Source organism: Chaetomium strumarium, assembly GCF_033439665.1.
Source record: "Chaetomium strumarium strain CBS 333.67 chromosome Unknown B0T15scaffold_3, whole genome shotgun sequence".
Classification (NCBI taxonomy): Eukaryota; Fungi; Ascomycota; class Sordariomycetes; order Sordariales; family Chaetomiaceae; genus Chaetomium; species Chaetomium strumarium.
In genome coordinates, this window is record NW_026944431.1 from 3984153 (window position 1) to 4011710 (window position 27558).

The following is a 27558-nucleotide window of genomic DNA, read 5'->3' on the forward strand; positions in this document are numbered from 1 at the left end:
TCAAAACAGTTGTTCCGACTATGCCAGTCGCACGAGGTCGCCTCGCTCTAGATGCTTCCACCACTGACAGCCCGAGTCAACCATCACGAAACCATCATCATCAGGCCTTTGGGCGGGGGAATATCTTGGTTCCTATTTTGCCAACCCCAATTTTCCCTTTTTGCATGGAATTACGAGCACCAAAAAGGGGGGGGGACGTGGTCCCTCGGGCAAAAGAGAAAAAAAGACCATGTGCCTCGCCACGCGGGTGTCATACCGATGCGGCTGCGAGATCGATGAGGAGCGACAGCCATGAGACAAGGTCAAAGAGCTCCGACAGCGGTACCACCCGAGCATCGGCGAGGTCTTCTGCAACCAGGTTGTTGTGAGCGTGACGACAGCGGTGGACGTCAATTGCAGGATCCACGAGGATTTCCACGTTCGGGAGCGGAAGCGGCTCAGGCAGCACCACTGGCGGGATGTGCTGGGATTGCGATGAAGGGACTGGTTGGGAGTTGTTGTGGTGTTGTGTTGTGTCAGGGTTGGGGGGACTTCAGTGCTGGGATGGGACAGGATGGTGTAAATGGATATCAGTGTTTTGCCCTATTAATAGGATACTACCTATCGGCCAACTAGTAGGAATGTGTGTTATCCTTCGAGCCACCATGTCAGCCTCGCGCGTTGCAATGCTAGTATTTTCTGTGTTGGCTCCGTGTAAGCGGTCCTACGATGACTTCGATCCTGCCTCCTCGTACATGCTAGGCCTTGGAGCGCTCTTCTCACTCATGACGTCAGTAGTGCCTGTGCGGGCTGCTCGTTCTCTGCTGGCCACGAGAGAGTTGTGCTGGGCAATGATGACAAGATGAAAACACACCGATGGCTGCTGACCCGTGTCATGGAGTGTTTGCAAGACTGGTACAGATGGATCTGGTGGATATAAACCACCGCAGAGAAGCCCACCAGGGAATCATTGACTTGATGAAAAAGAGCAGTCTCGCTTTGGGCACCGTGCAAGGACACCGACAGCTAGACGCTCGGGCTTTCCATCACATAATCTCCAGCTTTCCCGAAAAGGTACACCGGGAAACCGCACCAGGTCTACCTAAAGTGCCCAACACCAACCAAGCCCAACCAGCAATCGGTCCACGGCCTTGTTCCTCCCACGATGTGCCTCGTCACCCGTATCCAGTACAGCTGCGGCTGCGAGATTATCAAAGACTGGCGGCCGTGCGAACGGGTGTACCGTTACCGACAGCGCGACCCAGCGGCGGCCGGCCACATCTCCTGTCGCCGACTTGCGGCGCGGCAGCCACCGGAGAGGAAGGCGGTGCTATGCGACTTCCACCACCACGCATGGCTTGAGTTCTGGTTCGAGGGATGTGACAAGTACTGGGAGGGCGTCTTCAGCGACCTGAGAGACAGCGGTGCGGAGCAGAGGGCGCTAAAGTACGCCGTGCACATGAAGGCTGTATATGGCCTGCGGCTTCGACGTGTGGCGACTGAGATGCACGCCTCGGCTGCTGAGGACTCCTCAGCTGTTGAGGGGCCAGCGGCGGACAATATACCGGGAGCTTCCAGAGCGCATGAGGGAGGAAGTGACTGACTGTTCTGCCCGGTTGAGAACTGCGTTGGCCTTGTTGGCCTTGCAGGATTATTCAGTTGATCCGCGTTGAGAGTAGGTAGGGCTGCTCTTGAATTTGTGGCCTCGCTGTGGGGGAAAGGGGGGAGTCTGAGTTCAGGAAACCGAAGCCGCATCCGTTCTTTCGTCGGGGTGTTCTGCCCGAGTGCTGTTGATGCCAGATGCTGCAGATTCGTTGACGGGAGGGGCTATAAGCTGAAACTTGATTTTCAGGGCGAGCACGCCGACTTCGACAGCTCGTCCGGCTGGAGTCCTTCTCATGACTCCTCCTGAAGCGGGCTCGGCGGTGCCTCTTACACCACCCGACACACGGAGTATGTTCCTCCCCTAGCATTCAGCATCTGCACCGCTGACACTGACAGACCGCCTTCGTTGAAGGGAGTCGTATACTGTAGCGCTCTATACGTTCCGTCTGCTATGTCGCTGCAACCTGTTGACGCGGCAGGGTGATCGCTCAGACCGCCAAGACGGCTACTCGCTTTCGGGCACTATCATCAAAGGAAGGTGATGTTGAGAGTCGTAACGAGGTGGCTCCTGTGCGTGATGCAATTCCATCATCCATGGATCTCAGCCGCGCACCCGATTTCCGTCTCTTCTTCCCACCAATCGCCGACGAGGCATTTCCAGGCAGTTCGACCCGATGCTGCTGCTGGTGTTCATGGTCGACAACGGACCGTCGATCACCGCTACCCAACCCTGGGAAGTCGACCAGGAGACCCGACCCGAAGGAGGCCTGCCCGGGATGTGGGATGCGTGCGTAATCGCACCCCACAACCCTTCGCCCTCAACATCGAGGTTGCGCGGCACTACCACCCCCCCTGGCCACCAGTGGCCAACAGCGCGTTAGCAAGCAGATCTAGGAGCCGGCAGTTTAATGTAGTACTGGGCGATCTGGAGGCTCAAAGCGGAACTACACCCGCGAATGCTTGTTTACTGCGTTCATGCGAATGGTTCCTGGTTGGGTCTTGGCAGTGTTTAGACGGCGATCTCGAAACATCAAGCTGCGCGTTCGACAGGCGCAGCCTTGGGAGGTGGGATGGATTACGGTGTTGATCTTTGCCATGTAACGTCATGTCGATGGGAAGACGGACATGTCGTGGAGGAGCTTACGGGTATATAGGTCAAGGCAGAGGCATCGATTGCGCCCAAGTTCTCATCACAGTCCTCACCATCATCTCAGGCTTAGCTCAGCATCAGCCGATCAGACAACCCATTTCTGAATATCTCCATCCACCCCGCCCACCATGCTCCTCACCAAGACCGCCGCCGGCATCGCGCTCCTCGCCGGGCTCGTGGCCGCCCACCCGGGCCACAGCGTCGCCCAGGAGGCCGCTGAGCGCCGCGCCTACCTCCAGGACGCCAAGCGCACGTCGCTCGCCCACTGCGCCGACAAGCTCCGAGCCCGCGGCGTCGCGGCGCGCAACGCCGCCCGTCGCGAGGCGGTCGTGCAGAACGCCCGCCAGAAGCGCGGCCTCCTCGAGAAGAAGAAGAAGAAGCGCGACCTCGACGACGTGCTCGCCACCAGCCACAACATGACCGAGGAGGGCTACTCCCGGGACACGGACCCGGCCACGCTCTTTGCCGGCTACCACTCGTGCGTCCTGACGCCGGAGGTGACGCAGGGGCCGTACTGTGAGTGACTCGAGTCCCTTTCCAGTCAGTGGAGAGTGTATTATACTCACCGTGACCCAGACGTCGCCGGCGAGTACGTGCGCGAGAACGTGGTCGAGGACCAGCCGGGCGTGCCGCTGCTGCTCGACTACCAGGTGATCGACGTGGCGACGTGCGAGCCGGTGCCCAACGTGTATCTGGAGATGTGGCACTGCAACGCGACGGGCGTGTACGGCGGCGTGGTGGCCCGCGGCAACGGCAACGCGGCCGACACCGGCAACCTCGACAAGACTTTCCTGCGCGGCATCCAGCCAACCGACGCCGACGGCGTCGCCCAGTTCGAGTCGGTCTTCCCGGGCCACTACACGGGGCGCGCCCCGCACATCCACGTCATGGCCCACGCCAATGCCACGCTACAGGCCAACGGCACGCTCGGGCGCGACAACTACGCCAGCCACGTCGGCCAGGCCTTCTTCGACCAGGCCCTGATCGCCGCGGTGGAGAAGACGGCGCCCTACAGCACCAACGCCCAGCCGCTCACCGCCAACGCCGACGACGGCATCCTGGCCCAGGAGGCCGCCACCACCACCGACGGCGTCGACCCGGTCATGGAGTACACCCTGCTCGGCGACAGCGTCGAGGACGGGCTGTTTGCCTGGCTCGCCTTCGGCATCGACTCGTCCCGGTCCGAGGCCGTCATCCCGGCCGTGTATTACTACAAGGAGGGCGGCGTCGCTAACGAGGATTCCCCCGGCGGTGGCGGCCCCGGTGGCTTCCCCAGCGGTGGTCCCGGTGCTGATGGTCCGACTGGATCGGCCCCGGGCGCCGCTCCTACGAACTAGGGATGTCGGCGGTGGGGAGCGGAATGTCTGGCTCTCCTCGGTTGGATGTGGAGTATCCTTGTGCTGTTGTGGTAGACGTCGGGCTTCTGGCTTGTATATACGGATCCTTTCACTTTGCACTTTGTCAGTTGTCTGTTGTCAGTCTGAGGGCCTGTCGTTTCCGACTTGTCCAGTTTGTCATTCTGCTCTCATGCGAGCGGACCTGTCCCGTGTGTACTAGTACATATAATACAAGCATGGAAGCAACGCGAGAAAATCAAGGAAGGGGAAATTCCAAGACGGGTAACCATATGGTTAGCTTGCGCGGAGGAATCCCAGTTTCACTGGGACGAGTGAAGAATCCCTATGCCCTTCCCCTTAACACACTCCATTGATTGCCGTCGGTGCCCAGACTATATAGCCAGGGGTTCAAAGACGGCCGATTGTGCATGAAGTCCTCCGTTCAATCGAAGTAATAAGCCTCATAGTACCGGCTGCCTGGGCCCCTGCCCGTGTTTTTTCGGCCAAGGTAGAGGGTTCCGGAGCAACGATGGTCAATCTCATAGCCAATTTCATACGCCACCGCCGTGTCGTCTTCTCCCCTGACCATGCATCTCAAGCAGTGCAATCCTCGGTTTGGCACTCGTCCATGAATCTTAGGACCCTGAGGAGGTTGGTCTTGGTCGATACGAGCTTGAAGATGGTCTTAAGCACCTTGCGAGGGTCCCAATACTCTAGGTCCTCACGCGGGACGATCCGTTCGAGTACTGTGCGCATAAGATGACCGATCTCAGTCGATCTGTTCAACGCCTTCTTCTGGACCTCAACCAAGTTTGTTTGCATGTGATCAGATTGACCAGCAGTGCCGTCGTCTTCGTCGTCGTTGTTCCTCTTCCTCTTGCGCTCCCGGCCGGCAACGTCGGAGCTGGTAACGGGCTGGGTGCCGGAAGGCGTAGAGAAATCCGGGTTGTCGACTTTTGCCTTCAGCGCGACGACCTTGGCTTGCAGTGCCTTGTTCTCAGCTTCAGTTTCGTGCAACTTCTTGGCCGTCTCTTCTAGCTCCTGCTTCAAGGCAGTGGCCTGGCCCCGGTTTTGCCTGTCTGCGAGCTTCTTCAGCTCATCAAAACCACGCCGAATCTCATCAAACATTCCAGGCGGAACGGCTGGAGCCTGCTTTACACAAGCGGGTTAGATTGACGTTTGACTTTCTGCCGTCGGCTTCACGGAACTGCTTACCGCCAGGTCGGTAACACTACGCTTGATCCGAGACACATCGCGTTGGACGTCAGCCAGGCGGTCATCACTTTCGTCAAGGGCGACCTGTTCGCCGGTCTTGTCCCCCTTGGCAGCGACTTGGTCGACCTGTTCGTCGGTTTTGTTCACCTTGGCAACGACGTGGTCGAGCTTGGACATTACAATGTCAAGTTTGGTCTTTAGGCGGAACGGATCTTTGGCCTTCAGGGCCTTCTCATAGTCGAGATTTTACATCAGCAACTCCTTAACTTGATAGTGCACGTCTCGCAGGTCGTTAAGGCATCCTTCGAGCCGCATCGCAATCTCGAAGACGAATTCAAGGACGTAGGGACCAAGGCGACCGGTGTAGTTGTGCTCGACCCAGTGCAGCGGATTTGTTATTTCTTTCAGTCGTTTCTCGTTCTTCTCAAGGGTCCCGATGAGCTCCACCAGGTTTACGTCCATGTTGGCCGATATCTCGGAACTACAAGATGGTAACTCAGAAGCTAAGGAGGCGGTTTGTAAAACCAAGCGCGAGTTGAGTAAGCGTTGGGATGGGATGGATTTTATGTGCTCGGTGGAATTCCAAGCTTTGTGGTAAAAGAGAAAAAACTTTTGAAGCTGGTCGGTTGGGAAAGCTTGAGAAGTAGGCACAAAACCGAGACTTTGATTTTTTGAAGTCGGTCGGTTAAGTTGCGCAAGAATAGAGTGTGCAGGATTCGCCTTTTTGTTTGGAGGCCCCGCCTGCACCTTTACACAGCTTAAAACAAGCACTGTCAAGGGAAGCGAGTGAATACCATTTATCCTTCCATAGCACCTTACATCTGATCACCCATTTGCGGCTACTAGAGACTAATGAATGCCGGTCCCGTCGTTCCGTAGAATGAGCGCCTCGCTCTCCTAACTACACAGAAATCCCAACTAGCCACCAACCCAAGATTGGTGGACCAACAGACAACCCGCAGGGCTGCTTGTGAGGGGACACCTTGCTTTGTCCCGGCCTAGACCACGGTTCCGACAATAGATTTGATCATCAAGTGTGCGGCTGCATTCCTTGCTGAACGGGATACCCATAAGCAGGTTGAGGAACACCTGCGCCATTATCCCTGGTATCGGATTTCTCGCCCTCTCGCACAGCCGCCATAACCGCCCTGACCCGAGGGCGAGTTACTGTTGCGAGTCCCGACAGTTCGTACACCACTTTCCCACCCGCTCGTTGAACGATGAGATCTTGGTGTACTGGATGTAGAGGCCACACGGGGACCCTGTATCGTTATCTCAGAATGCCAGCTCGATGTTGAAGAGGCACTTGGGGTTGACTCTCACAAAACGCTGGGAGGTGATGTCGTATGCCTCTCTTGCGTTCGAGACTCACTTTGCAATCGCTCGCGGACCTGCTGGTCCGGGAGGATTTTATCCAAGTATGTCTGAATGGTACGCGATGGTGCGCCATGTTGGCATATGTGATCAGAAAGTGATTGTGTGGATGGAATGGAAGTAAACAATGGAAGCGGGAGATGGTGTGTTGTATAAGAGCCTGTTGGACTTCGAGGAAGCTACCTTACCTAATTCAATATTCAGAGTGAGATCCTAGTAGAAGGCCAACCCCGATTTACGCAGCCGAAGCTCTCATGCAACTTGTAGTACATACTTATCTAGCTAGCTGCAAAGATCAAACTGCAGGCATCGCCCTGTACTTGGAGAGGTCGACAGGTGATGGCCAAAACAACAGATTGCCCATAACAATCTGTAAGATAAATAGCCGTGACTGCAGGGTCTTCGCGTGACATTTCCTGCCGTACCGGTCTGCCCGGACACTGGCGTCTGCTCCGTTGATCTCGAAGCCAGACAGATCGATATCCATCGGCACGAGGCAAGGTCCGATATTGGGCCACCAAGCCTACCATCGCTCAGTGTTGGCACTTGCAGTGCCCTTTTATGCCCAATACCCTTGAACTACGCAATCTGTGATAACTGGTCAGTAGGCGAGGGAAGCAGACGGCAGGAGGCGAAAGAGCCTGCGCCCGCAGCACAATTCATTGTTGCAGCGCTGTGAATCTGTACAATACAATGCACGTGCCTACAGCTATACATTCATGTCCCAATAGCCGCTTGCAGCTGATTCGCGTCACATCAGTCTTTCATTAGATTGGAGCCGGCTTTCGGAATTCCGTTCAATTCGGTCTTTACACGTTAGCTCCGGTAGCCGCACGGGTTCAGCCTGCAGTCCAGTGGAGAGATCCAATTGTTCCTGCCCCGGCGGAGTGATCTAAGTGCTCCTCCCCCGCCCTCCCTATCTAGCGTGCAATTCAGGTATCTACGGGATCAATCAGGTTGTTAGTTGTTTTAGTGTTATTTTACCTTATTTTGTAGTATTCTCCCCCTGAACGGTTTCGACCTTCTTTTCGTCAGTACTAGTAATCAACAACAATTCGAGCAGTACGCGTTCCGTTCGCTTTGCGCTGTCACGGTGTCACCATGGGTTTTCTACGTAGTCAACTCATTGAATCGTGGAAGCTGCCTTATCCCAGCGCCAACTATGCCGGCCAGACCATCGTGATCACCGGTAGCAATACCGGCCTGGGGAAGGAAGCGGCGCGCCATTATGCACGCCAAGGTGCGAGTAAGCTGATCCTCGCGGTCCGCAGCGTCGACAAAGGCGAAGATGCCAAGCAGGACATACAAACGACCGCGGCGAAAGGGGTCTCGATCGAAGTATGGAAGGTCGACATGGCGAGCTATGCCAGCGTGAAAGCTTTTGCTGCTCGTGTCGAGGCCGAACTGGACCGGGTCGACATCTTCCATGCCAACGCTGGCCTCGTTCGTGCCGAGTTCGCCATCGCTGAGGATAACGAGACCAACATCACGGTCAACTACATCTCGACCTTTCTACTAGTGGCGCTTGTCCTGCCCAAGCTCAAGGCCACCGCTGAACAGTTCAAGGTACGCCCAAACCTGGTGATCACGAGCTCTGGAGCGCACAGGCACACCACGTTTCCCCAGATGAAGGAGGCCAACATCCTCGCCGCGCTCAACGACATGAACTACGCCGGCGGTAAATACTGGATCCAGCAGTACCCAATCTCCAAGCTGCTGGGCATCTTTGCCGTCCGCAGCATCGCCAAAGAGCATCCTGCAGACACGTATCCGGTCACAATCAACCTCCCCAGCCCCGGACTTTGCCATTCGAACCTGTCTCGCGAAGCTAAGGGCATGCAGCATGTGGCCTTTACGATTATGAAGACGCTGCTGGCGAGGCCGACGGAGAAGGGGAGCAGGACCTTGGTCGACGCCGGTGTGCAGGGCCCAGAGTCACATGGACACTACCTGGAGGACTGCAGCATCGCCCAACCATCGGAAGTCGTGACGCAGAATCCGGATGTGCAGGACCGTCTTTGGATCGAATTGAAGGCGAAGCTGGAGGCTATTCAGCCTGGTGTGACAGCTAACTTTTAGGCTGGCAACACGTGGTGTCATGGGGACACATGCTACGGGACTTTGGTTTCCTTCAATCTCAGGGGTTGGTTTGTCTTGAGTCTTGATTGTACCTGGATTGTTCCTGCGAACGGGCATGAGACCATTATCTCGGATCTTTATGCCCAAGATTGACTGTTTGTTTGGGTAGATTAGTAAGGGCATTATACTCGGCCTTATTTAGATTGTACACCGTAATCCGGTGTTGGTTTCAGTTCGTCGGAACAGCGGTGATTGGGTGGTCCACCTGCCACTAAAGTCGGCCAAAGCATCGAGTGATGATGGATGAGCCGGTACGCTGTCGATCCTAGTTTGTACCATATGGTACAAGTGATAGATCCCACAGAGAGGTGCCGAGAAGGCCTCGACATCCGCCCTGTAGGATCTTGGAGCTCCTTCCTATTAACAGTTAGTAATATCGTGATAGACATCCAAGTTGCCCTGTTTCCGGGAAGGTTGTCACTCCATACTCAGCATTATTCAGCATCCCATCCTTGACCTCTTGAGCTAGGTCGAGCAGGCGCAGTTCACCGTCTCTTGGGCAAATCTCCTTGATCTCTGCGAGGAGAGCTTTCGCCTTGAGGGCGAAGTTCTTCTCTTGATTGAAGAACATGTTGCCTCAGGGTTTCAGCCTCGGACTCCTTGTCGACAAGTACCGTTTTGACTGGGGTCTAAATTGTTGGTGCCAGGTTCCTCGTAGTCAGAGCAAATACCATTTGTCTGGGAATGTCTGCGGTCGAGTCTTTTTCCGAGTGGCAGCAGGGGTTGGTCTATGGCAATCCTATAGAACCAGGCTCCGTACGTCCTTGATAAGCATGGATCTCGTCCTCTACAAGGAGAGTCGTGACCTTTACTGTTCAGAACGTTCAGGAGAAGGCAACTCTAAGCCGCTATCGCTCTTTAAGCAGAGACTTTCGCAGCAGTAAGGTTCCAACTCAATGGAAGGAGCGGCCCATCCGATACACACGCCCGGACAAGCAGGGCAATCCGCCAGCTTACGTCGTTATAGAATGGAGTTCTCCTTTTCATCGCCGTTTCCCTCCATTTGGGAAAGCTGAAGTCCACAGAATACCATACGAGCTCTGGATGATACGGCTGCCCTATTTGCGAGATTTTATAAATGTGCAAGTTTCCTGCTCTGGGTTGCCTTCTGTCACGGCTATTCCCTTCCGCATCCCGCCCCTAGCAATGACATGCACACTGCTGTATAGTGAGCTTGCCGTTCTCTCTAAGCATCATCGCGGTCAAAGTGTCGTCAGTAGCTCAAGTCCAGGGTTCGCCATGACAACCAATAGGCCATGACCACAGCACCGAATACGGCAAGTGGGTCAGAGTTAGGGCAACCAGGCCCGTCTTTCCAGTGGCCGCCCACATCTTTAAAGTTCTACACACGAGTAATCATCGCGCTGTAGTTCGATTTCGAGATCTTGAAGCCCAAACCGTTCCTGGTTAACTCAAATTAGTGTCAGTTGTGACATGAGCGTAGAACAAACCGCATTGCGCAGGCCGGGCAGGATCAAACCAATCGGTGTCCTGGAAAACCCTGAGCGCGCCCCACGTGGCATATCCGACTTTCGCGCAAACCTATAGTATACGAGGTATTGAATCAGACTGTGGTCAAAATGAAACCTTGAGATTCGCTAGAGCTTTTGGGGGCGGTTGGTTGATTTCGATAGTTAAAATAATTGTGGGTGGTTTCGTCTGAAGTTAGTCGGTTGGGAAGAGCGGAAACTGATAGATAAGGTAATGGTTTTCTGGTTCTGGCAGTTAAGATGATTCGTCGCCATTCTGCCGGTTCTTACATCAAATTACCTATGATGCGAGTTCACGGTGAAGATAGATATAAAGTATCCGAGGTGCTTGGATTTGTTGTAATCACGATGTCACCAGGTTATTCTACGGCGGCTGCGTAGGTAGGTACGTAGCTTACGTCTCGTCCTCTATCTACATATCTATCGCGCGTTGGTAGTTTTCTGATAACTTTCATGGTGCTCCTATCGTCATGCGAGGATTGTACCCTTCCGCCTAATCCACCGAACAATACTCCGTACTAGTAGAAGACATTCCCCAGCGCCGGTCCATCGCGGCAGAGCCGTAGGGCAGTCGGCCACAAACCCCGATCCTTCAAACCGTACTGCACAAGAAACAGACATGTGAATACGCCATGATTATGGCAAGTTAATTCAATAAGTACATGTATGTACATCAAATGCTTCGAATCAAGAGTATCTACATAAGGTAGGTACGGTAGGTACAGTGGGTGCCAGGAAAAAACGCAACACCTCTTTTTTGACCCACACCATCGTCATCACCACCTTACTTCCAGAGTCAATTGCAATCGCATTTCTTAGCTAAATCCCATACAAACAGGATTTTCGAGATCCCTAGAAGGTAGCCAACAAGACCGCTTCACTCAAAAATTAATTCATCTCCTTCATTCAAAACTCGGCAAACATGGAGAATAACACTGACCAGACCGACCAAGACGTCAAACTCGCGCACGAGGGCATGAACGACCAAGTCCAGTGCTCTGGAAGCCCGGCTACCACGACAGTCCAAGCCACTGAGCCTAATAAGTCTGAAGAAGCCCGCGACGAAATTGCAGGAGATGTAAGCAAACCCCTCAAAAGTCGACGTCAGACATCGATTCTAATCTGTTTCACACCACAGCTCGACACGATGCAGACATTGAAAGATGAGATCCAGGAGATCAAAGAGAGTCAGCAGCGGGCCGAGGCCGAGGTGCAGATCTTGCGGGCGACGATCCTCGAGCTGAAGGCAGAGGTGGACAATGCGCGCGCCCCTTCATCAAACTCCGCTACGCAGCCGCCCACCACGTCGTCCTCTACCGGCAGCAAGGGAAAGAGGAAGGGAGGTGACGACGGGATCGCCGATCAGGCCGCCAAGAATAGACTGAGGTTGTTCCACAAGGACCAGAGAAAGGAGCTGGAAGAAATGGCCGAGACAGTCGAGCTTATGCGCGCGGTAGTCAAACGGATCGTCCCGCGCGAGGATCTCTGGGATTGGAACCAGAGCCTTCTGCGCAAGTCCTTCTTCGGCCTCCTCACGAGCCGGACCAGACTCCGCAGGCTTCAGTCGTTCATGGACGAGTGCAATACCAAGCATTGGCACTGCTTGAACTGCATAATCGCCGGCGAGGATGATACGGCAGTGGTGCCGGCAACGGAGTCCGAGGATGATGAGGAAATCGACTATAGCATTGGGTGTTGGGAGGGTTGCGACGACTGCGTTTACCTCGCCCGCGTAGACATGGACGGGGCCGCAGGCAGCCGATACTACTATGCTCGCTACGTATTCGCGACCTCCGAGTCCGCTTGAGACCCGGCGAGATTTGGTCACGGGAGCTGCGCTATGGTGTGGACGTGGTCGCTCCCGGTGATGGCAGTGGTTAGCTGAGGGACAGTGTACAGTAGTACAGCGGAGTCGTTGACTCCCAATGAGTCTACTAAGTGTCTCTTGCGCAATCCAACTGAACGGTCACTCATGTTGTGCTCCTCGTCTTCTTAGTTATCTCCTCAGGAATCTCATTCGATTATTCTGGCGATCCTTCTATTAGTTCATGTCCATAGACATATAGACACGATTAGGAACTAGAAGACATGCTGAAGGCGATGCCCGACAATCTTACATCAGTCAAGTGTAACGCGGCGTCAAGACCGACATCGTCAACATGGCCACCTTTGACCGCTGGTCATGATCAGCTTAGGTCCCTCTACGTTAGAAATTCCGACGACCACAGAACCATCAGTCATAACCTCGTTCGAGGTTAGCTCTCGCAAAAACGTCAGTAGGTCCATCTTCTTTTCCTACGGCCTCTGGATTTGGGCGAGCCTTCTCGACCGTCGGGCGCCGTTTCCACAAGTACCATTCTTAGTGTCACCACGCTCGTCGTCCGCAGTGCTAGCAGCGGTATCTTCGACCAGCAGTGAAGTGCTTGGCTTGCTTTTTGAGACGTTGGGACTTCCTCCTGCCCCTGATCCCCTCTTGAATAGGGCGCAAACCTTCCATATAAGTCACATCGGCCATGTCGTTGTCGCACCAGAAAGTCATCACCGTCATTATATCTCGTCGTCTAGCGCCGTGTACGCATTGGAACCAGAGTATTCCTCTTCAAGCGACCTCTCTATTTGGACTGTCGTCCTTTTCTATTTTAGACGGCATTCGTTGCACCCATGGACAGCATCCGCGCAGTGACCAGCAGGCACCCTACACACCATTTGAATGGATGGCAGCGGGGAGGTCGATGTCAATTACCCACGGCAACTGGGCCTGCCCCTCGTCTGCCGATTGGATGGCTGCATTGGCGAAGAGCGTCGTCCGTCCTGGCACTATAGGGTGCTCGCTTCCTGAGGAATGGTCGGTCGCACGGTACCCAGCCGTCCTGAGCGCCCGAAGTCGGGCCTCTTTCTCCGCGATATCTTCGGGCGTATCCCACTTTCCTGGGCGGAGTGATGCCAGAGTGTCCACTACAGCTGACTCGCCGTTGTTGGTGTCGGCAAAGTGTGAGGGGGATTCGCTGGGAGTGTCGCGCCATACTACCAACTTCGCCCCCCAGCCCTCATGGATATGACCAAAGCAAAGCAGGCGTGGCCGGGCTCTCGCGACGGCAGTAAAGAGATGCTCGCAACCACCGCGCTGCTTGGAAGCTGTGAGGTCCAAAACCCCCCTGGGAGGGCCGTGGGTGATGACGGCGTCGACTTTGCTGTTGATGGCGAAGTCGTGGTGTTCTCCCAGTTTGTACTGAAATCCCCAGTCGGCGTCCGCAGATGGGGTAAAGGGGCTGGCGTAGACTGTAAGGCTGGCGCCGTTGTCGAGGTTGAAGTGGTGGACACCTTCGTCAAGAAACACGATGCCGTCTTTTTTAGCATCATCCTCAAAGAGGTGTCGGGAGTCGCCGAAATCGCCATACTCCTTCTTCATTAGCCCCGACTCAATCGAAAAGTCGACTTCTGCGTGCGCTTTCTTCATGGACATTGGTGTGTCTAGTGTAACGTCGTGGTTTCCTGCGATGACGAGTTTGAGGGGTGCGTTGATAGTTCGTAAGAGATCTAAGATCGTGCGGAACTCGCCGAGTTTGGACTCGTTTGTAAGGTCACCACAGTGGATGGCCACGTCGACGGGCACATTTGGGACGGTCAACCCCCTTTCCGCATGGGTATCGGAGATGACAAGGAATCTTGTCTGATGTCTCGCATCTTGGTCACCTTGGTGTGGAGGTCTTGAACTTTAGGAGTGTAGGACTAGTTGACATGATGTGTGGCCTACCTGGAAGTTGGAGTTGGCGGTTTTGAAATTAACGTACGAGGGTACTTGATACGGACCCGGAGTGCAAGGACCATAGGCCAACCAAGAAGGTGATGGATTGTATGAATTGATGATGATAGAAGGGAGCCGAGGCCCACTCCATGGGGCCAGCAACTGTGGCAGCGTTATGAAGTATGGTTCCAAAATTTCAAAATCTTGGCTAACAGATGAAATGTCATAAAACTTGTGAAATTTGATATTTTCCTTGGCATTTTCAGTGCCATTCTAGCGGGTAACGTACATTATCAGCGAGCGGGACATATCAGCGAGCGGGACATATCAGCGAGCGGGACACTCTCCACTACTCTATAACAACTACTCTCAATTGCAATGCAACAACACTAAGAACCAACTACAATTACATCAGAAACAGATGAATCAGACCCTTCTGCACCCTCCTGGCAAGTGCGGGCATTATGACCAGGCTTGCCGCATACACCACAGCACCGAACCTTCGTACGACCCCCCCCAGCACCACTACCATCCAGCTGTGTTTCTTGCATTGCCTCCCCACCTATAGCCCCCTGGCCTACCACCTCCTGTGCCTCCTGCACAGTAAGTGATCCTCCAAGCCGTACACGTGTTTTTTTGGCTCTCCGGCGCTTGCTTAGCGCCTCGTTGGCCTTGCGGAGCGAAGACACCTCTGCCTGAAGGAGGGCCACCTGGTGCATTACAGCCATCGTACCCTTGGTAAGCTGGTCCACAGCAGCCAATATCGAAGTCGGGGAGCTATTTTGATGGTTGGCAATGCGAGTCTTGATGAGCGTTGACTGTGAGTTGGCTTCTCGGGGGTTGTGTGGTGTCTGGAAGACCCAAGATTATACAGTGCCTGGCCGTGAGGTTGGGGGTGTTGGTGTACGAAGCTTGATATCTAGCTTCGAAAGTACCCTCTCTGGATCGTACGGCATAAGGCCAGCCCCTGCAAAACCGCCCTGGATATTCCTCTTGGTGATAGAGGCAAAGAAGGCCGTGCAAAAGGTACAAAGGAACTCGAGCTTGCTTATATAGTTGATATATGCGCGTATCAAGTCCTCGATCTGGCGACCGTACGCCTGCTTCAACGGCCCAAAGCAGCCAACATCAAGTGGCTGGAGGAGGTGGGAGGAATGTAGAGGCATGCAGAGCGTGATAATGTTGTTCTGCTGGCAGTAGAGCTCGAACTCGGTTGAGTAGTGGCTTTCGTGGCCATCGAGGATCAACAACCGGTATTTGCCCTTTGTCCAAGGCGCTATATAGTAGTCGAAGTGCTTGATCCAATCAAGGCCTACCGCATTGGTAGTCCAGCCATTCTCGGTAGTTGCAATGCGCCAGTCGGCTGGGAGGTTGCACTCAGTATACCAGTTGGCGAGGTAGAACTGCGCTACTAAGATGATGAACGGAGGGATAGCCTAGCCAAGGGCATTAACGCCTTAGATCACCGTCGCCCATTCACGGTTGCCAGGCTGGCTAGCTTCGCCTTGCCACGGCCATCCGAGGTTATAACCACCATGCCCGGGAAGATAATGCCCATTATAAACCCAGTCTCGTCGAAGTTATAGATATCGTCATCTACGATACCGTACTTGGCCTTAACATTCCGTACAAGGGCAAACCACTCGCCAATGACCTTCGGATCCTCGTACTTTGCCCTCTGGTAATCGTATCTTCGCGAATAACGCGAACGGAGCTCTGGCTGGCGTTTGACAAACCGATGCGCCCAGAGCTTGCCGATAGGGGGCGCGTCGCGTACGCGTAGCAGTTGGTTGGCTATATCTTCTACACCACGTAGTCTCGGCGGAAAAGCTCGCACAGATAGCTCAATAATATATTGAATAATAGCCTCCTCTTCAGATTGGGTAAGCTTCTTCGAATTGGCTGGAAGATCGCGTCGTATAGGCCGGCCGGTACGTCGGTAGCCGAGGGTTGAAACTGGCACGTTATAGAGCTTGGCCGCGGCTCGAAGGCTTAGTTCTATATCATTTTCAAGAGCTTTAAGGGCCAAGGTTACCCTAGCTTCCTTTGAAGTGGAAGACATCTTTAGTTATAGGAAAAACGCGTTGTTAGAGGTAGATAAGGAAGGACGCGTTGTGCCAAGAACTTAGTGTCCCATTCGCTGATAATGTACGTTAGTGCCAATCGGTTAGGGTTAACGTATCTTATCAGCGAGCCGATCATATCAGCGAGCCGATCAATTTCCACCACACCAAAACATCTATCCTCAATTACAATACACTAACACTAGGAACCAACTATAATTACATCAGAAACAGCTGAATCAGACCCTTCTGCAACCTCCTGGCACGTACGTACATTATGGCCAGGCTTGCCGCACACACTATAGCACCGAACCTTCGTACGACCCCCCCCTGTACCACCACCGTCCGGCTGCGTTTCTTGTACCACCTCCCCAACCACGGCCTTCTAGTCTAGTAGATCCTTTGCATCCTATACTGCAAGTGATCCTCCAAGCTGCACGCGTGTTCTTTTGGCTCTCCGGCGCTTGCTTAGTGCCTCGTTGGCCTTATAGAGCGAAGAGACCTCTGACCGAAGGAGGGCCACCTGGTGTATCATAGCTATCGTACCCTTAGTAAGTTGATCCATAGCACCTAATATTAAAGTTGGAGAGCTGTTTTGATGGTTGGCAATGCGAGTCTTAATAAGTGTTGACTGCGATTCGGCTTCTCGGGGGTTATATGGTATCTGGAAGACCCAAGATTATACAGTGCTAGGTTGTAAGGTTGGAGGTGTCGGTATACGAAGCTTTACGTCTAGCGTAGAAAGGACCCTCTTTGGATCGTATGGTACTAGGCCAGCCCCTGCAAAGCCACCCTGTATGTTCTTCTCCGTTATAGAAGCAAAGAAGGCCTTGCGAAAGCCGTAGAGGAACTCGAGCTTGCTGATGTAGTTGATATACATGCGTATTAAGTCCTTAATCTGGCGACCGTATGACTGTTTCAACAGCCTAAAGCAGCCAACATCAAGTGGCTGGAGCTTATAGGAGGAATACAGAGGTATGCAGAGCGTGATAATGTTATTCTCCTGGCAGTAGAGCTCGAATTCGGTAGAGTGGTGGCTTTCGTGGCCGTCGAGGATCAACAACCGCTTTTTGCCCTTTGTATAAGGTGCTATATAGAAGTCGAAGTGCTTGATCCAATCTAGGCCTGCTATATTGGTAGTCCAGCCGTTGTCGGTAGTTACAATACGCCAGTTTGCTAGGAGGTTGCACTCAGTATACCAGTTGGCGAGGTGATATTGCGCGGCCAAGATAATAAAGGGCGGGATAGCCCAGCCAAGTATATTGACTCCCTGGATTACCGTTGCCCATTCGCAGTTACTAGGCTAGGCTAGTTTTGCCCTACTACGGCCATCCGAGGTCGTAACTACTATGCCCGGGCAGATCATACCCATTATAAACCCGGTCTCGTCAAAGTTATAGATATCATCATCCACAATACCATACTTAGCCTTAGTGTTTCGTACAAGCGCAAACTACTCCCCAATAATCCTTGGATCCTCGCACTTAGCCCTCTGGTAATCGTATCGACAGGCATAACGCATATAGAGCTCTGGCTGGCGTTTAACAAACCGATGTACCCAGATGTCATGAATTAACCTGCAGCGGCCGGTGGGGCCGACCTGCATGGTCTGCGGGCGACGCCTGCGTCCAATCGTTCCGGTCCAGGAACGGACCAATCAGAAGAGGATCACACTTGGCATAGGGAAGGCTTGGTGATCCAGGTATAAGGCTCACAAGGGATCACTGGTGATCCAAGGTGATCCAGTATGAGGGATCACCAGAGGGAGGCCGTGATCCATAGGAAGAGCCGTAGTATATAGGATAGCTAGACACTCGTTCTGGAGGACTCTGGGAGTTCTCCAGTGAGCAATTACAAGCAGTAAGGTAGCCCTACATTACTGTGCAGACATTGCGACTTGCATTGTTGTGAACCCTTTGGCTTCACCGAGACCTACAGTCCGACCAGCAGATACCTTCGACCGGCGAACCCTTTCAGAGGCAGGACTGCCTGTGGTTTCGTCACACCAGAGCTTGCCAACAGGGGGCGCGCCGCGTTCGCATAGCAGATGGTTGGCCATATCTTCCACCCTACTTAGTCTAGGTAGGAATGCGCATATAGATAGCTCAATCACATACTAAACTATCGCCTTCTCTTCTAGATTGGTAAGCTTACGCGAGTTGGCTAGAAGATCGCGTCGTATAAGCCGGCCAGTAGATCGGTCATAGAGGGTTGTATAGGGTATGTCGTAGAGCTTAGCTGCGGCTCGGAGGCTTAGTTTTTTTGTTGTTTTGACAAGCTTCAAGTGCCAGGATTACCCTGGCTTCTTTTGAAGGAGAACGCATGTTAGGTTGTAGAGAAAATTGATGTTGGGTGTGAAAATGACGCGTTGCGGCAAAAAGTGATCGGCTCGCTGATATGATCGGCTCGCTGATAAGATACGTTATATATAGCCTCCCAAGTTTTCTACTAGCCCGGTCCCTCTTTTTCCTCCCTATTTTTTCTCTTCCAACCATTCTTCCAAATACCAAACACTACTGAGTTAGCTATATTAGCTTCTATAGCTTAAGTTATATATAGATTTATAAAGCGACTTGGATATGTTGGCTATTTAGAGCTTTTGTCTTAACTATATGTTCTGTAATTAACCTCCCCGGCTTTTTCAATTTCATTTTCAGTGCTTGGATGATATGAAATTCTTTCAAGATGCAGCTGAATCTTCACAAAAGGAAAGTTTCATTTTGGAACCCTATCCTGAAGACTGATACAATAGTTACAAATTTGGTCGATTGTGCCGCACCATCTACGAAGTACTACGGTACCCTATCCCGTGCCAGCAGCTGTGATCTGGCGAGACCCTCAGGGAATGAAAGAATTGAATTGCAGTTTGCAAGTCGGTTGGGAAATGAGGGTACTTCTACTTAATTACTTATTAACCCCTCTTCACGTTCTCAAACCATCTCTGTTGAACCCTTGCCTTGCTCGCCTCTTTGCTCTGACAAACGGCTTTCAGTCACTTTGTCGGGTTGTCAACCACTGGCACCCCCAACCGGTTGTCGAGGTTTGTCAGGACCACTCGCCACCGGGAGCGAGCCGCAACGAGAATATCAGGCTAGCTGCACGCCATCCTGGAACTCGGGTCCAACAAAGTCGATGGAGGCGTCGCTACTACTACCAGTACTGAAGAAAGACCTCTGCCAGATATCAAAGAATAGATTCACCCGGAAGCAGGCCGTTCCTCCACTTCATGGCCGAGTGCTTGTTGGCCCATTCCAGCAGCGCGTCGTAGTCCGTACACTCGTGCTCGGAACCCTCGCCCGGCCCGGCCTCGGTCTTGCCCTCCAGCGTCGTGTCGGCTGAACACATGATGCCCTGGCGGAGGTAGTTGAAGCAGTGCGCCGTGTGGTGGGCGACTTCCTCCGTCAGCTTCACCCCGTCGTACCCTTGCTGGTAGTGCTCGGCGAGGTAGGAGAGACAGTGCAGTTGGTGGAACACCGTCATCATGTACCCCGGTCCATCGTTGTGCCGGTCTAGGGCCACGGTGTACGGCTCCGGAAGGTCGTAGCCGCTGGGGTCGTCAATCACGACGTAGCCTCGGCTGTCTGGCGGAGTAGTATGTCAGCGATGCTTCAGATATCATAGGGCAGTGCCTAAGGTAGTGTCATCGGTACCTGAGCTCAACTCGATCCAGTTATGAAGAGTACGGAGGGTGAGCGATTCGTTGAACCACATGTCCCCGCGGACATATTTAGGGTCGTTACGAAAGGTATAGATCTTCTTTGGAACTGAGCGGGAGCAAAGTCAGCAGGCCGCTGCATGCAATTTGAAAGATGGCGGGCAACTGATCAACATACAGTGAGGTACTGGCGTCCTCCGGAGGGTCTCTCGTCCAGCAACAGAGGGCTTGAACACTAGCAGACACACAATGGTGACGGCCATCGCAATCTCCAGGAGCAGTCTTAGCCATTTCATCAACTTCGTTGCCCGGTCGCTCTTCTCGCCATGATGTCGGCCGTCTGGCGGAATGTCCGTCGTGGCATTTCCGCCGCGTTGCGGGTGTGATAAGAATGCTTCTTGCTCCTCGTCGGCCGCGTGCTTCTCCGAATCCATTGTCGTCGCTTTCACTTTTTGGCGAGAGGGATTGTTGGAGAAGCCGGGGATCGAAGTTGAAACATGTCCGCGCTCGCACAAGCCGGGCCCCTACCTAATTACCTATTTAGCCGGATGGGAACGGGATGCTACCTCCGAGAGACCCACATCTGAAACACACACACTCCTGTCTATCGTAGCGTTTTGAGCTATAGCTGATGAAGTGTGCGCTTGTCCATCTGTTGGCTAGTAGGGAAAGACCTCATCGCTGTCGGAGTGACCGTGTCATAAGCGCCAGTGGATGATACCACTATATCCGTATGGTAATCAGGGACTACGCAGTACGCGGGTCAGCTCGGAGTCAATATCATTTCTAGAATCTGCGGTCAAGTCACGCAATGGTGATGGACCTATTGTGGGTAGGCCCAACAACGGACCAATGCTGCCGTGGTCTGAAACCGATCATTAGGCTGATAATAAGCCAACCCCTCTTTGAATCTGGCTGGCCCCTGCATCACGATTAATTCAAAAGTCACCGACGGGGTCACAAAGGAGTTACGGATCCGTATATCGGTCGCGGTTACTAATATCCAACAGGGCTTATACCGATCACTTGGGCGGACCGGACCCGGCAGTAAGAACGTGGGAGGATCTAGATGTCACCGTCTCACAGATGGTCCGAGGGAGAGTATGTAGGTATCACTCTGAGCCAATAGATACTGGGCAGGGAAAGGTGAGCTAAAGTACGCATATCAAACACCCACACTCAGCTGGTCAAACTACTGCCATCTCTGCTTAGCACATCCCTCATACAATCAATCATCCACCAACAGACCTCGCCGAGAGTGCCACGAGTTGCCCCGCGAGCCTCGCAAGCCATTAGCCAACCGCCTAGCACTTTTGCCAGTCGAGCGAGATATTGACGGTGAGCTTTCCGCTGATGCGATCGACCTGTTTGGAAACAGCATTATGATTAACAAAAACCACTCCTATAGTATCACGAGGTTCGGAAAAGGAGTCTTTTGTGTGTTCTTACGGCAATCAACGCCGGCTGGCGAGTGGGCGAGATGTTGCACTGGGTGTTCATGTTCATGATGGCCGTGGTGCCGCCGCACGGCGACCACGAGACGACGTCCGGGTTGGCCGACAGGGTGAAGGGACCCTCGCGCTCGCCTGGCAGCGCGAGCGAGTAGGACGTCTTGCCCTGGACGCCGGTGAAGTCGAAGGTGTTGGTGCAGAGGCCCTTGGACCCTTGGGGAATCTGCGCGAAGCCGCTCATGTCGGTGGCCAGCGTCGCGAACCTGGATGGTTCATGTCAGTGCTCTGTACCTGCCTGGGGCTGTATTAGAAGGAGAGGAAGGGGGGTCATTCATACTGGAATCCCTGGTCGAACTCGAGGTTGAGCGTGAGCTTGCAGTTCTTGCGCCAGTCGGCCGCCTTGGTGCCGGGACCCGTCTGGATGATGTACTCGGAGAAGGTGACCTCGATGAGGGTCTTTGTGGCGTCAATCTGCACATCTGCGGTGCCCGCTGGGCAGCCGGAGCCCAGGAGGGAGATGCCCAGGACGCGGACGCTCGAGGGCACGACACCGCTGGGCACCGTGAGACCCGGCTGGCCGGCTCCGTCCGCAGGGCCAGTAGGGGCTGCGGCGGCCAGGGAGGCCAGGGAGAGGAGCGAGATGGGCTTCATGATGGAAGATTAGGCGGTTTAAGCGCGTCTGGCTTGTAGTTGACTGAGACTCTTGGGGTTGAGGGGAGGATGCTGGGCAATCGCTGCGTGCTCCGGTCCCATCTCAACAGGAGAGATGCCAGTTCTTATACTCATGTCCCGCATCGCCATCGTTCTCCCTTTCTCGAGCCCTTCGGAGGTGAGAAGCAAGGTCTGGTGGACTTCCCTTCGTGCCCTCCACTGGCCAAGCCTCGACATGCCACTCTGTGTTGGTAGCTCCGGATGTCAACACCGTCTTCAAAGGACCTCGAAGTTGCCTTTACTCTATCCTCAATCTCGTCGAGTGTCTATTTTTATCGCCTCAGCTATGCAATGCGGCCTCGTGTCGAGACTAAAGGGCCTGGCCCAAATGGAGGGAAGAGGTTCTTAATTATTCTGGGTTCAGCGACCGAATGTCATTGATTGCAGTGCATCGTTAAGTAAACAAGGCCGTCTTACATGCATCGTTGCCGGGATCCTTTCCCGTCTATGAGGAGCGTTTACTATCCCCTTGCATGCGCGAAGTAACCGTAAGCATAGCAAGCCACATCGTCAAGAGCGCAATTAATACGGCCTGAGATTACTGACGAGTTGAATGCCTAGGGGAGGCTCCGTAAATAGAACTCGAGTACCCTTCCAGTCTGCATACAATCTGTCACGACAGGGTGTTATGCTTACCGGGTTTGTTTATCTGCCAACAACGTTACTTCTTATCCTTCCTTGTTGGAGCAGGCCCATCGGCAAGCTTTGTTTGTGAGAAGCTGAGCTCAAACGAGAGAATTTTAGGATCCGTGGGCAATTTGGGTGCTGTTTATCCCATAGCACCTCGGCTCGCCATTTGCCGGCTGTATTGGGGCCGAGCAGCCAAGGTATGTAGAAGCGAGATCCCGCGAACCAACAGGGCAGAGGTCCCACTTGTTGTCGTCTTGAGCCGGGAGACTGGTAGCGGTCGGAAAGAAAGGCCGCGATAGACTGTAGCGCGTAAGCGGACCACTCGTGGACAAAGAACCATGACTCACCATCACGCTTGGAGTTTCTAAAGCCGGTCATCGGGTCATTCTTGCTAGACCGACGCAGTCGCTCGGTGTTTAAATTCAATAGCAAAGGGTGTTAGCATGCTTCACCTTCACGGATTGCCGCGTTGACCACACAACGGCTCCTATTCTCCTTGTGTTGCACGGATATATAGCGTACCCCTAGGCGTTTTCAGGCAACGATGTCGTTTTGCCGTGTGACACCTTGGTATACAGTAGAATACGGGGCCGGACTTCTGGTTGTTCATGACATTACTCCGCCAGAGAACGGACGAGTACTTAGTAGGTTTGCTATCGGTGCCATCGCCAAGGACGCGCGAGCAGACTCATGCTTCGGGAACACCGTGGACCCAGTCTACATACACCTTCAGGAACTCCCATGTCCACGCACGCGGAATTGTCAGATTTGTCGCGCGGAGACACCGAAGCCCAGGGCGCGGCATATTTCGGGCACAACGGGACCTCAAGGAATCAAGATCATGCATCATTACTAGTACTCAAGCGTCAGGACGGGCCGCATCTAAAGACTGAACAGGGGACTCGATTAGGTACGGTGTCCAGACTCCAACATCACCACTTTCCACAATACACATCTATGGTGTCTACGTGGACTCTACACACAATGGTGTTTGTATATCAGGTCGCCGGTTCTGCAGCTCCATCCACGCATAAATAGATGCCGGGTTGACATGTAAACTTTCCTTTGCGCAGATCGACGTGTATTCGGTGGATATAAGAGGATAAGAGAAGATAAACTCGACTATACCGGGTGTCGCACTCGTGGCCCCCAAATTGGATGTTGTGTACATGTACATGAACAAGCAGTCGAATAAGCACCTACAGTCTTGCTCAGCTTTTCTCCTACGGCTTATCTTAACCGGTGGGAGTTGGATATCTGGTGCTTGCAGAAAATTTTCGAAGTTCATAACCGACTCTCGCTTTTTCGCCTCCCTCTCCTTTGGAGCATAGTAGGCATAAATCACTCTTACTAAAACTTCAGGCTCTCTCCCAGCAACACGCAACATTCAACTTCGACACCTGCGGCGAGATAAACCATGAAATCATTCAAGAAAGTCAAATACCCTGCCGGTCATAAGTCAGCGGACATGGCGGATTCCAGTCCCAAGTCCCAGACCAAAGTATGTGTTGTCGCCCCGACTGTAAGCAACCTCTGAAGCCGACACCCGACGTCAATCTCACGCGCTCGTAACACAGCAGGACACGCCTACCCGGCGCCTCGAGGAACGTCCGAATGATGCCCAAAACACTCTGACCGAAGAGGTGTCAATCAGGAGGGAAATCGCAAAGATGAAGAAGCAGCAGCAAGATTTAGAAGCAACAATCGCCAACCTTGAAGCGAAAGTCGATTCTAGCATTCGGTCGCTTCCCGATACGCAGCAGCCCACAGTGCCTTCTGCTAATCTTAGCGGCAAGCAGCAGCGCAAGAGGAAGAGGGAAGGCGACAGTGATATCGACGGCCGGGCCAACAAAAGATACGCGCGCACTTCTAAGTAAGCGGCAGAAGAAGGCATTGGACAGAACCGCCGAGCATATTGAGCTTATCCGCCTAGTCCTGGGACAGATGGTCCCGTGCCACGACCTGTGGGATTGGAGAGAGGGCAAGCTCCGCGCGTGTTTCCTCAAGCTGGTTTCCACCTGGGCCAGGCTTGTCACCGTCCAAGAGTTCATGGAGGAGTGTAACGGCTTCGAATGGCACTGCTTGAGGTGCATATTGTGCGGAGAAAACGACGCTATGGCGGAGCCGCATAGGGAGTTCGATAAGGACAGGTTGGATGAGTGCAACCACGACTGCTCCGACACCATTTATCTCCGCCGAGAGCTGTACTACGTTGAACACCCGGGCGCTCAGTTCTATACCGCTCGATACATCGAGACCACGCCACACTTCGAGAGTGCACTAACCTTGCATGGGGAGGAGTGAGGAAACCGGAAGGGGAAAGGGAGCAAGGGGTGGTTTATGATGGGGATGAGGAGCCTTTTCGACTTCCAATATAAGTCGCCAGCTTAGCTGCAGATGTCAGTTCTACTCTTCGCTCCTCAGTTGCTCTGCAATCTATGAAAACCATGCAGTAACAACATTTTACCATATGCTTTTTCCCTGTCAACGCCAACCATCCTAACACACCTATATCTACATACACACCGGCTTAGTGACCATTAACCCCAGCTTGGATCTTCAACTCTTCCAACTCATCCCTCACCCTACGGTATAGCTCCTGTGCCTCCCGCTCTCTCGTGCTCACAAACGCCACCTCGGCCCGCAGTGCCCCCAGCCGCCGCTGGATAGCCGCCTTCTCGCTCGCCTGCAGGACCTTGAATCCGGCCAGGGCATTCCGCGCCTTCTCCAGAGCGACGTGCGCCTCGCCGATCTTATTGCGCAGCATCTCGGCCCGGTTCTTGTACCCGCCGAGGTGCAGGTTAAGCTTCTTCTCGAGCTTGTTACCCTTTTCGGCGGATGCGATGAGAGATTCTAGGGCGGACTGTTTTCTGTTAGTTCATTCCCGACAGTGGACGGAGCGACGTGAAAAGTGAAGTGAGGCTTACATCAAGAGCGGTCCTCATGGTCTCGACCTGGTCTTCCCCGTCGTCCGAGTCGTAGCAGCCGAGGCCGAGGAGCAGCGAGTTGGTGTTCTCCTTGTTCCACACGGCTTGCACTTCCTCGGGCTTGGGCTTGTCCTTCATCTCGAGGAGGATCTGCAGCCGCGCTTCCGCCAGGGCGGCGTCGTCGATCTGGGGAAGTTGGATCGGCTTGGTTGTTGGGGGCGCACCCGGGAGTGGGTACTTGGTTGCGTCGTGTGCAACCAGGAGGGCCGCCTCGCGCCTGACGAGCGCCTCAGCCGGGTCCTCAACCTGCGGGGCGTCTCGTAGCAGGGCATTGTAGTCCACCGACACGACGCGAGGCAGATCTCGCTGCATCACCTGCGTCCGCCGCCTGCGCTCGAGGAGTTCCCGCGCCTCGCGGATCTCGCGTTCTCTGCGATCCCGCTCCGCCGCGTCCTCCTCCAGTTCCTCGGCCGTCTTGGACTCCGACCGCTCCTCAGGCAGCTCCAGCTCCCACTCGGTCTCCTTTGGCTTGGGTAGAGAGGCGAGGCGTTGCTTGAGCTGGTGGCGCAGGGATAGCTCGCGCATCCTGGCGTCTGCTGGCGTCCCTCCAACTAGATCCATCTCCTTGTCGGCCGCATTGAGAGAGAACGTGTCGCGGGGCGTGCGCAGTGGGGTCTGCCCAGCCCGAAGCGGTGTTGCGCCGACACCGTTAGCCGCCGGTCGTAACGGCGTTGCCAGCGGGTTGGGTGTGGCGACGACCTGCTTGCGAGGCGCGACGGAGTCGAACCCAGTAGAACCTGCCCCCTCATGCAGGGGTGTGTTCTCCCCGCCAAGCAGCGATGACTGCGTCTCGGTCAACGCCCGGATGTTGCGGATCTCGTTGGCGATGTGGTCCTCCTGCGCTGGTGCGCGAGGCGTTCGGATCGGCGCGTTTGTGTTGAGCGCCGTGTAGTTGCCGACCAGCCCACGCGTGGCATCGTTCTCGCTTTCGCGGGCCATGGCAGCCGCCCGCTCACCCATCATGCCCATCTTGACGATCTCCTCCAGCTCGCCCTCGCTCACCTGCGGCGCTGGGAGCACCAGGGCTTTCCGCTTGCTGCTTTGCTCCGCCTCGCGGATCTTTTGCATCTGACCGGCCTTGAGCGCAGCCTGCAGGGAAGCAGAGGGCCCGTCCTTCTCGTTCTTCCTCCGTTTCCGCTCGGCAGCCTCGTCCTCCTCCCCTTTGCGCTTGTTGCCGACCTGCTGCTTCTTGGGGTCGAAGTGCGAGCGCTGGAACTCGTTGCGCTGGATTTCTTCTGCCGTATCGTAGAATCCGGGCACGGGCTTCTTCTCGAACGGGATATCGGCATTGTAGTCCATCTGCCCCTTCTTGCGCGTGGTGACTTTGATGTTGATGCCTGCGGTCTTCAGCTCTCGCCGCTTCTGCAACGCGGCCAGCCGTCGCGATTCTTCCTGCTGCCGCTCACGGGCCTTCCGCTTCGCCTTCTTGCCCTGCGTGTTGGCCAGGCGCGCGCGAGCCTCGCTCAGCATCTCCTTCTCATCCTCATCGAGGTCGATCGTGTCGGGCCGTGCGGGCTTCGTCTCGGGATCCGGGTCGACCTCGCCGGGCCGCAGTCGGCGGACGTCGTCGGCCGTGGGCGCTTTCGTCTCTCCACCCTCGGGGCCGGTCAGTCCCAGGTCAGACGCTTCTCGCTGCTCTGCCTCGTCGAGGAGTCGCTGGTACCGCTCGAGGCACTGGTTGGCGGTGCGGCCGACGATCGGGGCGATGGTGCGCCATTGCGTGGGCATCAGCTTGGCCAGGTGCAACAGCTTCTCGTCCTCCTCCTTGCTCCACTCGATCTTCTTGATGCTTGGATCGAGCCATTCGTTCCACCGGGCCTTGCATTGCTTCGGCGTCTTGCGCGCCAGCAGCGACGACACGCGCGCCCACTGGTTCAGCCCGTACTTGCTGACGGACGCCTTGAGGATCTCATCCTCGATGTTGGTCCACACGCCTCCCTTGACGACCGGCATTGTGATGGCTGTGATGCTTGAGGTTGAAAATCGTGGCACGGTCGAACTTGCAAGCTGCGCCAGGATAAGCGTTG

The 27558-nt window shown here is 54.4% G+C and overlaps 10 protein-coding genes across 10 annotated transcripts; 4 read left to right on the forward strand and 6 right to left on the reverse strand.

Annotated features, from left to right (window-relative positions):
* Positions 1–1922: 1922 nt before the first annotated feature.
* Positions 1923–2987, forward strand: B0T15DRAFT_530529 (uncharacterized protein). Its single transcript, XM_062869176.1, has one exon. It carries the CDS (start codon positions 2126–2128, stop codon positions 2669–2671), a length of 546 nt encoding a protein of 181 aa, XP_062723330.1. The 5' UTR covers positions 1923–2125; the 3' UTR covers positions 2672–2987.
* Positions 2768–4357, forward strand: B0T15DRAFT_554401 (Intradiol ring-cleavage dioxygenase-like protein). Its single transcript, XM_062870352.1, has 2 exons — positions 2768–3250; positions 3311–4357. Exons 1-2 carry the CDS (start codon positions 2863–2865, stop codon positions 4069–4071), a joined length of 1149 nt encoding a protein of 382 aa, XP_062723331.1. The 5' UTR covers positions 2768–2862; the 3' UTR covers positions 4072–4357.
* A 52-nt stretch (positions 4358–4409) lies between these two features.
* Positions 4410–5865, reverse strand: B0T15DRAFT_554409 (uncharacterized protein; the record flags this gene model as incomplete). The annotated part of the gene is made up of 3 exons (XM_062870353.1): positions 4410–5220; positions 5287–5514; positions 5566–5865. Coding segments are annotated over 3 exons (1083 nt in total), but the record flags the coding sequence as incomplete, so codon positions are not given.
* A 1708-nt stretch (positions 5866–7573) lies between these two features.
* On the forward strand, positions 7574–8836 carry B0T15DRAFT_182220 (uncharacterized protein). The gene has a single exon (XM_062862323.1). It carries the CDS (start codon positions 7762–7764, stop codon positions 8737–8739), a length of 978 nt encoding a protein of 325 aa, XP_062723333.1. The 5' UTR covers positions 7574–7761; the 3' UTR covers positions 8740–8836.
* A 2375-nt stretch (positions 8837–11211) lies between these two features.
* Positions 11212–12096, forward strand: B0T15DRAFT_493029 (uncharacterized protein; the record flags this gene model as incomplete). Its single annotated transcript, XM_062866911.1, has 2 exons — positions 11212–11367; positions 11428–12096. The coding sequence occupies 2 exons, from the start codon at positions 11212–11214 to the stop codon at positions 12094–12096; spliced, it is 825 nt and encodes a 274-aa protein (XP_062723334.1).
* Positions 12097–12642: 546 nt separating this feature from the next.
* B0T15DRAFT_530533 (uncharacterized protein) lies at positions 12643–14146 on the reverse strand. The gene has a single exon (XM_062869177.1). It carries the CDS (start codon positions 13750–13752, stop codon positions 12985–12987), a length of 768 nt encoding a protein of 255 aa, XP_062723335.1. The 5' UTR covers positions 13753–14146; the 3' UTR covers positions 12643–12984.
* A 5134-nt stretch (positions 14147–19280) lies between these two features.
* Positions 19281–20186, reverse strand: B0T15DRAFT_393549 (uncharacterized protein; the record flags this gene model as incomplete). Its single annotated transcript, XM_062864689.1, has 3 exons — positions 19281–19678; positions 19748–19861; positions 19931–20186. 3 exons carry the CDS (start codon positions 20184–20186, stop codon positions 19281–19283), a joined length of 768 nt encoding a protein of 255 aa, XP_062723336.1.
* Positions 20187–21056: 870 nt separating this feature from the next.
* On the reverse strand, positions 21057–21854 carry B0T15DRAFT_394677 (uncharacterized protein; the record flags this gene model as incomplete). The annotated part of the gene is made up of 3 exons (XM_062864741.1): positions 21057–21095; positions 21202–21466; positions 21541–21854. 3 exons carry the CDS (start codon positions 21852–21854, stop codon positions 21057–21059), a joined length of 618 nt encoding a protein of 205 aa, XP_062723337.1.
* Positions 21855–23792: 1938 nt separating this feature from the next.
* On the reverse strand, positions 23793–24875 carry B0T15DRAFT_530556 (uncharacterized protein). Its single transcript, XM_062869178.1, has 2 exons — positions 24122–24875; positions 23793–24045 (listed from the first exon to the last, which is right to left on the reverse strand). Exon 1 carries the CDS (start codon positions 24728–24730, stop codon positions 24236–24238), a length of 495 nt encoding a protein of 164 aa, XP_062723338.1. The 5' UTR covers positions 24731–24875; the 3' UTR covers positions 23793–24045; positions 24122–24235.
* Positions 24876–27531, reverse strand: B0T15DRAFT_433189 (pre-mRNA splicing factor component-domain-containing protein). Its single transcript, XM_062865767.1, has 2 exons — positions 25472–27531; positions 24876–25407 (listed from the first exon to the last, which is right to left on the reverse strand). The coding sequence occupies exons 1-2, from the start codon at positions 27482–27484 to the stop codon at positions 25075–25077; spliced, it is 2346 nt and encodes a 781-aa protein (XP_062723339.1). The 5' UTR covers positions 27485–27531; the 3' UTR covers positions 24876–25074.
* Between the last annotated feature and the right edge of the window lie 27 nt (positions 27532–27558).